Source organism: Geotrypetes seraphini, chromosome 3 (genome assembly GCF_902459505.1).
Source record: "Geotrypetes seraphini chromosome 3, aGeoSer1.1, whole genome shotgun sequence".
NCBI lineage: Eukaryota > Metazoa > Chordata > Amphibia > Gymnophiona > Dermophiidae > Geotrypetes > Geotrypetes seraphini.
Window position 1 is genome coordinate 314,194,430 of NC_047086.1, and position 12,406 is coordinate 314,206,835.

A 12,406-nucleotide genomic window follows, 5' to 3' on the forward strand; every position below is an offset into this window, starting at 1 on the left:
CGGGCTGCATCGAGGTGGAAGAAGATATCTTCTTTTTCAAGGGTCCCACGGCAACAAGGGGGCATCCGTGGAAAATCAGGGGCGTGAAACTGCACGGGGACACCAGGAAATTCTTTTTCACTGAAAGGGTGGTTGATCGCTGGAATAGTCTTCCACTTCAGGTTATTGAGGCCAGCAGCGTGCCTGATTTTAAGGCCAAATGGGATAGACACGTGGGATCTATTCACAGAGAAAGGTAGGGGAGGGTCATTGGGGTGGGCAGACTAGATAGGCCGTGGCCCTTATCTGCCGTCTATTTCTATGTTTCTATGTTTCTATCTGGTGTGTCAAAGCAGCTCCTGATTGGTGTAGCCTGACTTTAGTACCAGGAAGAGGCAGTTGGAAAATATTGAGAATGATCTTTAGCACCCGCCGGCAACCCAGCTGCCCTCTCCTGCCTTCAATCAGCTCCTAAACTGAATTTATGGTTTTTTAAATTCGCAGGTGTTCCTGGAACGGAACCCCTGTGAATTTTGGAGGAGTATTATATATACTAATGCTTGAAGTATGGGAAAAAAGATTCTGGATCTAGAAACTGTGATGTGAAGATGAGTTGGATATAGTGATGATCACAGAAACATGGTTCACAGAGAACCATGACGGAGATGTAGTTATTATACTGGGCTATAATCTGTTCAAGAAAGACAGGGTAGGAAGAAAAGGAGGAGGAGTGGCGTTATATGTTAAAGATCATATTAAAGCCACACAATTGCAGGGTCTACAGGGCAAGGAAGAGGCACTGTGGATCAATTTGGAAATGGAATGGTAAATATATTTACATTGGTGTGATATATAGGCCTCCTTCACAGACGGAAGAAGTGGACAGAGATTTAATAGTAGACATTCAGAATATATCTAAAAAAAAAGGAAAGTTTTACTAATAGGTGATTTTAACTTGCCAGATGTTGATTGGAAAATCTCTAATGCGGGGTCTTCTAGAAGTAGGGAGATCCTAGATTCTCTACAAGAAGAACTGTCCCAGCAGTTGGTAATGGAACCCACGAGGGATAGGGTCATATTGGACTTAGTGCTTACAAACAGGGAAAGTGTTTCTGATGTTACAGTGGGTGATCATCTGGCATCCAGTGATCACTGCATGGTACAGTTTAATATTAAGATGGGTATAGAGAGGGCTCATTCAAAAGTAAATGTTATAGACTTTTTTAAAAAAACTAATTTTGTTCAGTTCGGGGATTACATCAAGGAATTGTCTGGATGGAACATCTTAAAGGAGTAGAAATGCAGTGGACAAAGCTGAAAGGAGTTATTGTAAGGGTGACAAACCTTTTTGTGAGGCAAGTAAGTAAAAGGAAAAGAAGGCTGCTTTGGTTTTCAAAAGTAGTAGCTGAGAAGGTAAGGAATAAGAGGTTATCTGTCATAAACTACAAAAGATTGCAGAAAGAGGAAGACAGGCAAAAATATCTGGAAAAGTTAAGAGAAACTGGTCGAGTAGTCAGGAAAAGAAAGATACAAATGGAAGAAAAAGTAGCTGACATGGTAAAATGGGGAAACAACATTTTTTAGATATATCAGTGATAGAAAGAAGTGCAAAAGTGGCATTGTGAGACTCAAAAGTGAAGAGGAGAAATATGGCACGTGGGATCTCTTAGAAAGAGGAAGAGATAATAGTTACTGTAGATGGGCAGACTAGATGGGCCATTTGGCCTTTAGCTGCCATCATGTTTCTATGAACCAGTTGTTGCCAGTTTCATGGACACCATCATCAGTTTGCATGCATTTTCCGCTTAATTCCTTTAATTTTGGGAAAAGATGAATGTCCAATGGTGCCAGGTCCAGGTTGTATGGAGGATGGTCCAATATCTCCAACTGAAACTTCTGCTACACTTCTGCTGTGTTTCGAGCAATATGAGGACATGTGTTATCATGCAGCAGACACATTCCCTTAGTGAACACAAACCTTCTTTTAGTAAAGGTAATAGTGACCATTTCATAAACAGAACGAGAAACATTAGAAAAAGCCACATGAAGCTCATCAATTTTGAATCTCCTGTTCCGCTGAATGTGTGCATCAATTGCAGTTTCCAATTCTTCAGTGATGTCAGACAGGTGTCCAGATCTTATTTCATCGTACATGTTTGTTCTCTTTCATTAAACAACCAACACCATTTCCGTACATTTGCCTCATTCATTACATCTTTACCATACATTTCAATTAGCTGTCGATGAATTTCAGCTGGACCAATGTTCTTTACATTTTAAAAAACAAATCACTGATTGCACCTCACAATTGGAGGGATTGGTTATAGACATAGTTAGTGAAATACCTCTGCAAAATTGTTTAACGCACTGAAAAGCTTGGCAAGTCTAGACATGTTCCCGACAATGTTCCAATGCAAAGCGCCTACTTAGGTTGTTAATATATGCAAAAGATTCTTGCTTTAAAAATGGTCCTCATATATTAAGGTTCCAGGATAGAAATGGGAAATCCATGATGACTGCTGTAATAGCATTCTGGCACCAAAAAACGGCTTAAAAATGCTTCAGGGGTGATAAAAAACTTTCAAAAAAATAGGATTTTAGAGGAGGAGGGGACCAAAAACCTAACTGCATAAACAGTCAAAACACAGTTTTCAACACCCCCCTCCCAATTTTCCCCATGGGCTGTCACAGATGCAGAAAAGAGGGGGTGGGAGGTGACACTGCAGCCGGCACCCTGAGCACCCTAAAGGTTGCTGTTGATGTCTAACAGCCTGTGCTCATGCTCATGACCAAGTCAAGGAAGTGAGCAAGTGCTCAGGGCCCAGAACCCTGAGCTCTACAAATCTTCAGCAGGCTGACTCTACAGGTCCCCAAAGGATACATCTGCCAGCTGCAGGCTAAAGTCTGCTCCTCTCTAAGTAGGCACAGCAGTTCCTTGAGCCAATTGAAAATCACAAATATACCAAAAAACTACAAAATAATAAAGAAATAAAATGAAACATATCAGAACGACACGTTCAAACTCACTTGCAGAAGTAAGAACTGAAGAGGGCAGCAGAGACCATAGAGAAGGAGGAGGAGCTCTAAAGCTGTGATTGAGATCTTTTGCGGTATGCTCACAAGCACGCATGTACAACCCTTTGGTTCAGGATACCATCCCTATTGCACTGGAAAATGTGTTAAGATTTGGAGTTAATGCAGCTTAACATGGTATTTTCCCACTCAAGTCCAAATCTGATGTGGTAAGTTTTAGAGTATTTTCCATTTTTAAAAAAATCAGGTTGTGTGCTAATGTCATTAGCATGTTACCTGATATGAGTTAATATGGGAGCCCTACAGCCTCCTATTTTGTGTTAAGTGCTCCCACATTAATGCTACGTTATCCAGTTAGCATGTATTAAGTATAATATGCTAGCTGGATAACATTTCCGTGCCTATTCCCTGCCCATGCCAAGCCCCCTCCTAGAAAACTTCGCTAATGTGCAGTTTACAGCACGCTAATAGGGAAATGACCACAGAACACCTTAACACGGTCTTGCTGTACCCTGTTAGAGCACGTTAACCGTGTGTTAAAGACTTAACATCCTTTAGTAAAAGGGCCCTAATGCAAACCAAAAGTGAAATGACTATATGAGTTTTCTCACATTTCATTAAGCTGCAATTTTGTTATATCAAAGGGCCAAAATATTGACACACAAACAATATAACAAAAAAACGTCTGAAGATAAATGATAATAGTTTTTACCGACACAAATCAGAACACCATATTTACTAACTATATGACAACAAAGACGAATTCCATCCAAATTCACCTTTTCCCTCGTCATCCACTATGGTCATATCTGCCCTGGCAAGGATCAGCGCATCCAGGACAAGCTCATGCCCGAGTTCAGCTGCTTTCATCCCCGGAGTGAGCCCCTTTTTGTCCTGTACATCAGGGTGGGCTCCCAACTCAATAAGAAAGTTGCATATGTCCACATTGTTTGCCACGGCTGTCAAATGAAGAACACCTTCTCCATTCTGTGGCTCAGTCAGATTAATGAGATCGGGTACACCAAGTTTGATTAGCTTTTCTATCTGTTCTTTTTCACCATTCCTGACAAATTGAAGAAGTTTATAGATCTGCAAAACTTCAAGTCTATCTGCTGCAATCCTCCGATGCATTTTTCATTATCATCCGTTAATCCCGTTAAGCTGTTTTCTAAAGAAAACAATGAAAAACACAATTAGTTTTGCAAATGAAAAGTCATTTTCTTATGAAATGTTCAATAAAATATGAATGTGGGACCTATTTTTGTATATATCCACTTTATAAACTCATAAAACCATGCATGCATCAGTATGACACAGGACTATTAAACACACAAACTTACTGTAAAATATCACTACACGTGAGGTTGGCTATATTTAATGTTTAAAGTCATGCAGAGGGCACCTACTTGGAGCATATTCTATAAAGGAAAGTAGATGCCTATATTTCTTTATAGAATGATGGCATCATAGGAGTCAACTTTTGAAAATGATTGGGGGTGCTGACCTCAAAACTCAGAACAAATTTCCCCTCACCCAAACAAAATATATCTGATAGTGAATGATCAACCTGCATTTAAATGCCAAGAACAAAGCAGGTAATGTGGACAAATCAAAAGCTATGGTCCTGTCACTTCCTCCTCCTCCTCCTTGCAGTTTGTCAGCATCATACTCTCTCTCCCTCTCTCTCCCCATTCAGGCCATCTACTGCACTTTTCTCCAACCAGTCCCTCAGCCAATCATCTGCACCACACTCTTTTCCTTCAATTTTTTTCATTTCCCCTAATTTATTTTTCTTCCTTGCTCCTTCCTGTCCTCTTCACTCCTCTTCTCTATTCCCATTGTACTTTTTAATTTTTTCTCTTTTTGCACAGGCATAATTTGATGTTTTATATTTGGGGGCAGGGAGTTTAATAGCTGTCTTCTGCTCCACTTTTGGTCTGTTCTATTTCTCATTTCCCCTTGACCCAGACTTCTATTTCCCTACATTCCCCAGCAAACTCCAGTGCACTTTTCTCTTACCAGTTGCTGTTTGATGCAGGTTTAGCTCACCCATCCCTTCACTACTTCCCACTTCTCACTCTCCTCTACAGGTGAGACTTCCTTTCCTTCATTTTTTTAACTCCCTATTTACCACATGCATGGATCATTTCCCTGCTCTGTTCTCCCTGGCTCCAGGCACATCCCTGTTTTCTGGGATTGCTTCCTCATCCCCTTTCGCACTGCAGCACTTCCTCTGGTACTCAGAGATTCCAGACCAATGACCGCCCTCTGCCTGTGCAGTCTACTTGACATTCTTTGCCATATGCTCACCTTAACCAACAGGGATTATAGTTTGAAAACTCAAAGATTACATGTTTTGTGGGAAAACATATTCCAGCAGCCCAGGGCATAGAAGCATGCACTTATTATAAGCACTATGTTTGAGCTGCCTACATGATATTGTTCCATTGGACAAGGAACAAGCATCTAGCTCGGGGAGCCAAGTTGAGATCTGAAAGATGGCTGCAGAGTTTTACCAAGAGCCAGGAATAAGGATTTAGCAATTAAACACAAAGAACGCTAGGGATCAAACCAAGAAACACACTGAGTTTGTGAGACTATGGGGCTCATTTTCAAAAAAGAGAGCTATCCAAAAGATGGCATAAACCGGCACTTACTAGTCAAAACGTCCAAATGGTCATTTTTGAAAATGACTTTCTAGATGTGTTTCTGGTCATTTTATCTCCAGTGTATCTAAATCTTAAGGGGACATATTAGAGAAGTGTTTTGGGTGAGCATAGTAGTTGGATGTTTTACAGCAATAATTTAACATTTTATAAAATGTCCAGGGCACAATTTGGATGTTTGGGGTTAGACCTGTTTTTAAAATTGAATAAGGGCCACAAACTCACCAGATGAAAACTGGAGGGATGAAAATGTGGCCTCCACATATTCCCCCAGTGGTCACTGACCCCCTTCCACCCTCCACCCTCCCCCAATATCTGCAAGAAACAGTACTAATCAAGTTTAGTTTCAAATTTATTTTAAAATTTGATCAAACGATTATAAAATTTTCTAAGCAGTGTACATAATAAAATTATGTAAAAACAAGAAAGTTAAAAGTACGAACAGAGAAACTTAGAACACAGACATACGGAAACAAAAGGAAAGAGGGTAGAACTACAATGTTTTAAGAAAAGTGAAACAAAAAAGGGGTAAAATGATAGGTAGAGGAAGGATAAGAGCTACAGGTCCTATGTAAAATACATAAAAATGATGATTAAACATTCTTGGTGGTTGGATAAACTGGACCTAATGGTTCTAAGTTTCAAATGCATCCTTATTAAGAAAAGTTTTTATGGAACTCTTGAATCTATCTAATATAGATTATTCTCTAATATAAGCTGGAAGCGCGTTCCATAACTGGGGAGCAGTGATTGAAAATCTCTCATTACGTCTTGTGCCGAGGATTTTTAAAGAGGGTATTGAAAGGAGGTTTTGATTAGTCGATCAACTGCTGCATACTATGGCCAGTCCTAGCAGAGCTGCAAGCAGGTCTCTGGAGTAGCCTAGTCAGCAGTGCAGTGGACTTCAGAGAAGGAGACCCAGGCCCATATACCACGCTAACTAGTACACTTGTGGTGGAAAGTGTGAATCCACCAAAAACCTACTGTACTGTCATAAAAGATGACATCTGCAGGCATAAGGGAAGGTTAGCTGACACAATAAAATGGGGAGACAAGACATTTTTTAGATAGCTCAGTGATAGGAAGTGCAAAAGTGGCATTGTGAGACTCAAAGGTGAAGGAAAGAAATATGTAGAAACTGATAAAGGCTGAATTGCTTAACAAATATTTCTGTTCTGTGTTCACAGCTGAAGCATCGGGAGTGGAACCGCAGAAGACAAATGCGAATAGGAATGGTGGAGGGGTAGACTCTGATCGATTTCCAGAGGGTTGCGTTTGTGAGGAGCGAGCTAAATTAAAGGTAGGGAATGCAATGGGGCCAGATGATGTACATCCGAGGGTGCTGAAGGAACTTGGGGAAGTTCTGTAAGCTCCACTGACTGACCTTTTCAATACTTTTCTAGAGTCAGAAGTGGTACTGGAGAACTGGAGAAGGACAGATGTGGTCCCTCTCCACAAAATTGGAAATAAGTGGGGAATTACAGGCCGTTAAGTCTGACTTCTGTGGTAAGCAAATTAATGGAAACACTTTTAAAACAGAATTGATAAGAAAGGTCTGACTTTTGCAGGAACGGTAGATGGAGTTAGTCTGTCTGGCTTATTTTGTTCTATTCAAGCACTGGTAGTTAACATATCTTCTTGAAAAATCTAGGCTGGCTCAAGATATGTGGATTATGGACAGGGGGCTTATTGAGTCTATCTACACTAACATTCCCAGCTCATAATTTAATATATTTTATCCCAGAGTCCTTTGCTGACACTCTGGTCCTGCCAACGCACATTCTGATAGCCAGCATACAGTAATGCCAACAGACCCCTTGTTAGAATTCACAGTTCCTTTCCTAATTATGTAGGCTTCTTGGTTTTCTACTGTCTTCAAAGTTAACTTGTTTTCTTTCTGTAAGAATTCTGGTTTCTGAGCTGATAAGAGATCCCATGTGAAAAGGTCATGAGAAGGGTAATTAAAGCATCTGGGAATTACAGAAGACACTATAGCAACCTAGGAGTTACTCCTCTACTCCCCAAATTTATTACACCTCTAATTAAAGACAAGTTAGGATTGATAGAGACATGAGAGAAAACAAAATATCCCAAATGGTCAGGATACATAAAAAGATAAAAGAGATTAATAGTTTCAAGTTTATTAAAAAAAATTGTATACCGCTCAATCAGACTTCTGAGCGGTGTACAATAAAATAGAATTATAATGATAAAACAGTAATAGAGTTTGACAATAAACAGACAGGGGATGTAAAAAAAAAACCAACTCTGACTAAAGATAAACAAAACAGAAGGAAAAATGGGAAGAACTACACTTCTCCCTCCGTATTTGGAGTTTCAGCATTCACGGTTTCAATTATTCATGGTTTTTCACTTGCTGGCTCCTCCCCCCAAATTATATCAGCTTGTATAGAGAAATCGCTGATTCCAAGCACTTACAGAGAAAATCACCGATTCCCAGCATTTTCTTCACTGTGTTTTGCCTCTCCTTCAGGAACAGGCCAGGTTTTGCCATATTCACAATGGTTTTTAATAGAAAACAGCGAATAACATATGAAAAAGTTATTTGTGGTTTTTCTGTATTTGCGGTTCTGTTAATCCCCTATGACAGTGAATACAGAGGGAGAAGTGTACAATATTGTGAGAAAAGAGAACAGATAAGGGATTAACAGTAGGAAGGGGGCACTTAAGTTTCAAAAGCGTCTTGAAATAGATAAAGAATAAAGTTTATCGCCTGACATAAGATAATATATTAGGGCTAATGAATAAGCATATTTCTACTCTCCCAATATAAGGAAAAAAAAACTATAAGAAGTGACCTATGGAGCTGGCAGAATGGGTTTTGTTCTACATGAGCCCAGAGCCTGTTGCTTGTCTCTATGGAGCAAACTCCTTTGTGTCTGTGTTAGTGTTTGTCTGCTTTGCAAGAATGTGTATGCTCATGCTTCAGGGATTTTTCTTTAGGAGATTTTATTTAGGAAATAGAAATCTAATCTATTTATTCAATATATAATCTTTCTTTCTTCAGGTATTATGTGAGAATATACATGCTAACCTAATATAAGGGAAGTACAGAAACTGTGCACAGTTGTTTGTATATGTGTGTGTGTGTAAATATACACAGGTATCTTTGGGATTGTCTAGTAGCTAGGATTAATGTGCCGTACTTTGGAACACTTCTGGACCCAGTTGTGGTTCTGGGGTGGTCCAAAAAAGCCACAAATGCCAGATGTATGGCTCTCAGTCCATATTGACCCTTTCCTCTGAGAGGGTGTCCATTGGCCTTGAACTGGATGGCCATTGCAATAAGCCCCCAGCTGTAAAGGCTTGTACCTTTGGTCAGTATCACCCACAGGGCTATCCAGAGGGGCATGCCCCTCGACAGAGACTCTGGCTGGAGCCACCAATGCAGGATGCACTGCGCTTCCTCCTTCCAGGCCAACAGCATCTGCTCTGTCAGCAGGGACCAGTGAGACAATAGGGTGTCCTGGAGTGGACACATATAAGCCTTTGCCCAATGAATCACCTCTATAGTTGCTGCCATGGACTTCAACACCTGGAGATAGTGCCACGCAGGCATCATCAAGAGGTCTGAAATTTGTGTGGCTCAGGAAGAAAAACACGGCCTTTGCCGTAAGAAAAACAAATTCCCAAATACTTCAGGGTTTGGGACAGCACTAAGTAGCTTTTCCAGAAGTTGACAATTCAACCCAGGTTCCGCAACAGATGGACTACTTTTGCCACTGCATTTTCTTCCTCCTACTTGGACAGGGCACTGATCAACCAATCGTCCAAGTATGGCTGCACCTGTATACCCACCTTGTGGAGATGCGCTGCTACCACAGCCACCACCTTGGTGAACATTTTTATTTTATTTATTTATTTTGATTTCTATCATGCATAGTGCTGTTGCCAGACTGAAGGAGAACTGGAAATGTCTCCCCAGTACATGGAATCTTAAGCATTTCCTGTGCTCCAGGAATATGGGAATATGAAGATAGCCTTCCTAGATTTGATGGGGGCCTAAGAATTCCCCCGGCACTACTGGCGCAATGACCGTCTGAACAGTCTCCATGCAGAACCAAGGCACTTTCAGTGTTGCATTGATGAACCCTCTGTTTTTAGTCCAAAAACCAATTCCTAAACAACAACAGAACATTGTCTCATATCCCATGACTAATTTTCTCAGTAGTCTTTCATGAGGACCTTTGTCAAAAACTTTCTGAAAATCTAGAGTCATTACATCAACCAGCTCACCATTATCCACGTTTATTCGCACCTTTAAAGAAATCAAGCAAATTGGTGAAGCAAGACCTCCCTTGGCTGACCCCATGCTGACTCTGTCCAATTAAACCACATATGTCTACGTGTTTTGTAATTTTATTTTTTTACAATAGTTTCCACTATTTTGCCTGGCACTGAAGTCAGGCTTATCGGTATGTAATTTCCCAGATCACCCTTGGAACCCTTTTTTTAAATTGGCATAATATCGGCCACCCTCCAATCTTAAGGTACTACGGGCGATTTTAGCGACAGGTTATAGATCGCTAACAACAGATCAGCAATTTCATGTTTGTTGCAAAAATCATGAGTAAAATGAGAGCAAATGTAAATGTACATCTATATGACCTCATTGAAAAACTTTTGTCTCACATCTGCAGAGACTATATTCACTTACGTAGATGACATTTTTATTCTATTGGAAGTCAACCCTGACTAGAGAATGACACGGGGAATAATTTTCCCCGTCCCCGTGGGAACTCAATTTCCCCATCCCGTCCCCGCGAGTTTTGTCGCTGTCCCTGCCCCATTCCTGTAAGCTCTGCCTTTACCGCCCAAGCATTGAGCACTTATGATTTTAAAGTGTTTTTGAGGCTTGTGCAGATGAGGATGGAGCTTGCAGAATTGGGCAGAGACAGGAAATGAACTCACGGGGATGAGTTCCCGCGGGGATGGGGAAAAATTTGTCTCCGTGTCATGCTCTAACCCTGACCTCAGCAATTCAGTCTCAGGTATAGATTGTTGCATTTCCAAACTTCAGATGTGGGCATTGTCCATTCAAATGAAATTGAACGCTGCAAAAACTAAAGTGCTTTGAATTGGGCCTAGATTGGAAAACCTTCCTGCCGCTGTCACACTGAAAACAGGTATTTCGTTACACATAGATTTCTCTTCCAGAATCCTGGGTATTATCCTGGACTCATCACTTATATTTCATGATCAGATAAACTCTGGCAAAAAAAGTGCTTTTTTAGGCTGTGTATGTTGAGAAAAGTTAGATCACTATTTCATTAAGAACATTATTCAGTGTTGGTACAGTCCATTGTGCTTGCCCAGTTGGATTATTGTAATTCTATTTATATGGGCATCAAGCAGGGTAGTCTAAATCGACTACAGTTAATACAAAACATGGCAGCTAAACTTATTTTCAGGAAAAGAAAGTACAACCATGTCTCTCCTTTGTTGAGAAAGCTTCACTGGCTCCCAGTTCATTATAGGATCCACTTTTAAGTGTGCATGTGTTATCTTTAAGCTTCTCTATGGAATATTTGACCCTTTAGTTCCCTTATACTGGAATACTACTGGATCTTGCCACTCGAGGATTACACAGAAATATAAATTATCATTCCCCTCTTTTAGAAGAATTAAATCTGTTAGGAAGCTTAGCCAATCTCATGCGTTCAAACTGGCAGAAACTTGGAACAAACTCTCTGATTCTATAAGATTGATAGGTCAACTACAACAATTTTGTAAAGCCCTAAAAACTTTGTTGTTCACACAATATCTTAATAGTTTACTTACTGAAGTGACGAATTGATAGCATTTTCACATTCACTTCTCAGGTCGTATTCTTTTATATATTCTGGTCTTAATTATTTGTGAACCGAGTCGAACTCTGTTAGGAGATGACCTTGTATATAAACCGAAGACTAGACTAGACTAGACTCTGTGTATTTATTTAGTTCCGTATATACTGTCCATGAGCCTGAAAGCTATTGAAATGGGATTGTTTATTGTTTGTTAAAATATTTATATTACGCTACATCCACAGTTCTGAGCGGATTGCAAATAATAAAAGTAATCTCAATTTAAGACACATTTAGAAAAACTCCGCTTTCTGTCCCGGATGATCTCACAATCTAAGCTAAAGTGCCTAAGAAAAAAAACATTTGTAAATAAGGAGAGAATTGAAAAGGAAAGAGCAAAAGATTAGATCTAAAATGAATAAAAACCCTAGCAGAAAATCAAATCAAATCGAATAGAATTGAAATAAAATAAAATAAAGAACACTTAAAAAAATTAAAAAAATCAGAATATCAGTTCAGTCTAGGCTCGGTTTAGTGCTAGGCTGTAGCAATATCAATGTAAGAGGCAGTCCCAAGCCGAGTTGCATCATGCAAAACCAGACTGGCGATCTTAGCACCCTTCATATATTGTAGTTCCTCCAGTCCAACTTTGATCCACATGCAGTCTGAGATCTGGAAACAATGACCCCCAGAACAGTTCCGCTTTAGCTGCAGTCCTCCAGGAAACATGGCACAGCAGGCCGAAGACAGCAGGAGAGAGGAGAGAAGGCAAGTCACCACCGGCCATTCGGACTCCAATCAAGTTCAAGTTCAAGTTCAAGTTCACGTTTATTTGATAAATCGCCTATATAAAAAAATATTCTAAGCGATGCACAGTTTAAAACAACTTATGGGGGAACAATCAATCTTAAAACAATCTTA

General features: G+C 40.1%; 1 protein-coding gene across 7 annotated transcripts in view; it reads right to left on the bottom strand.

The window, feature by feature from the left end:
* The window catches only part of ANKEF1 (ankyrin repeat and EF-hand domain containing 1), a 174,968-nt gene that overhangs the window by 111,252 nt on the left and 51,310 nt on the right, over positions 1–12,406 (bottom strand). For 5 of the 7 annotated variants that reach the window (XM_033939561.1, XM_033939562.1, XM_033939563.1 and 2 more), the window contains exon 2: positions 3,792–4,180. In XM_033939561.1, the coding sequence (XP_033795452.1) occupies positions 3,792–4,143 (352 nt within the window). In that variant the 5' untranslated portion in view covers positions 4,144–4,180. Of the gene's footprint in view, positions 1–3,791; positions 4,181–12,406 lie in introns of those variants that run through there. The other 2 variants (XM_033939564.1, XM_033939565.1) reach the window with 2 other exon arrangements.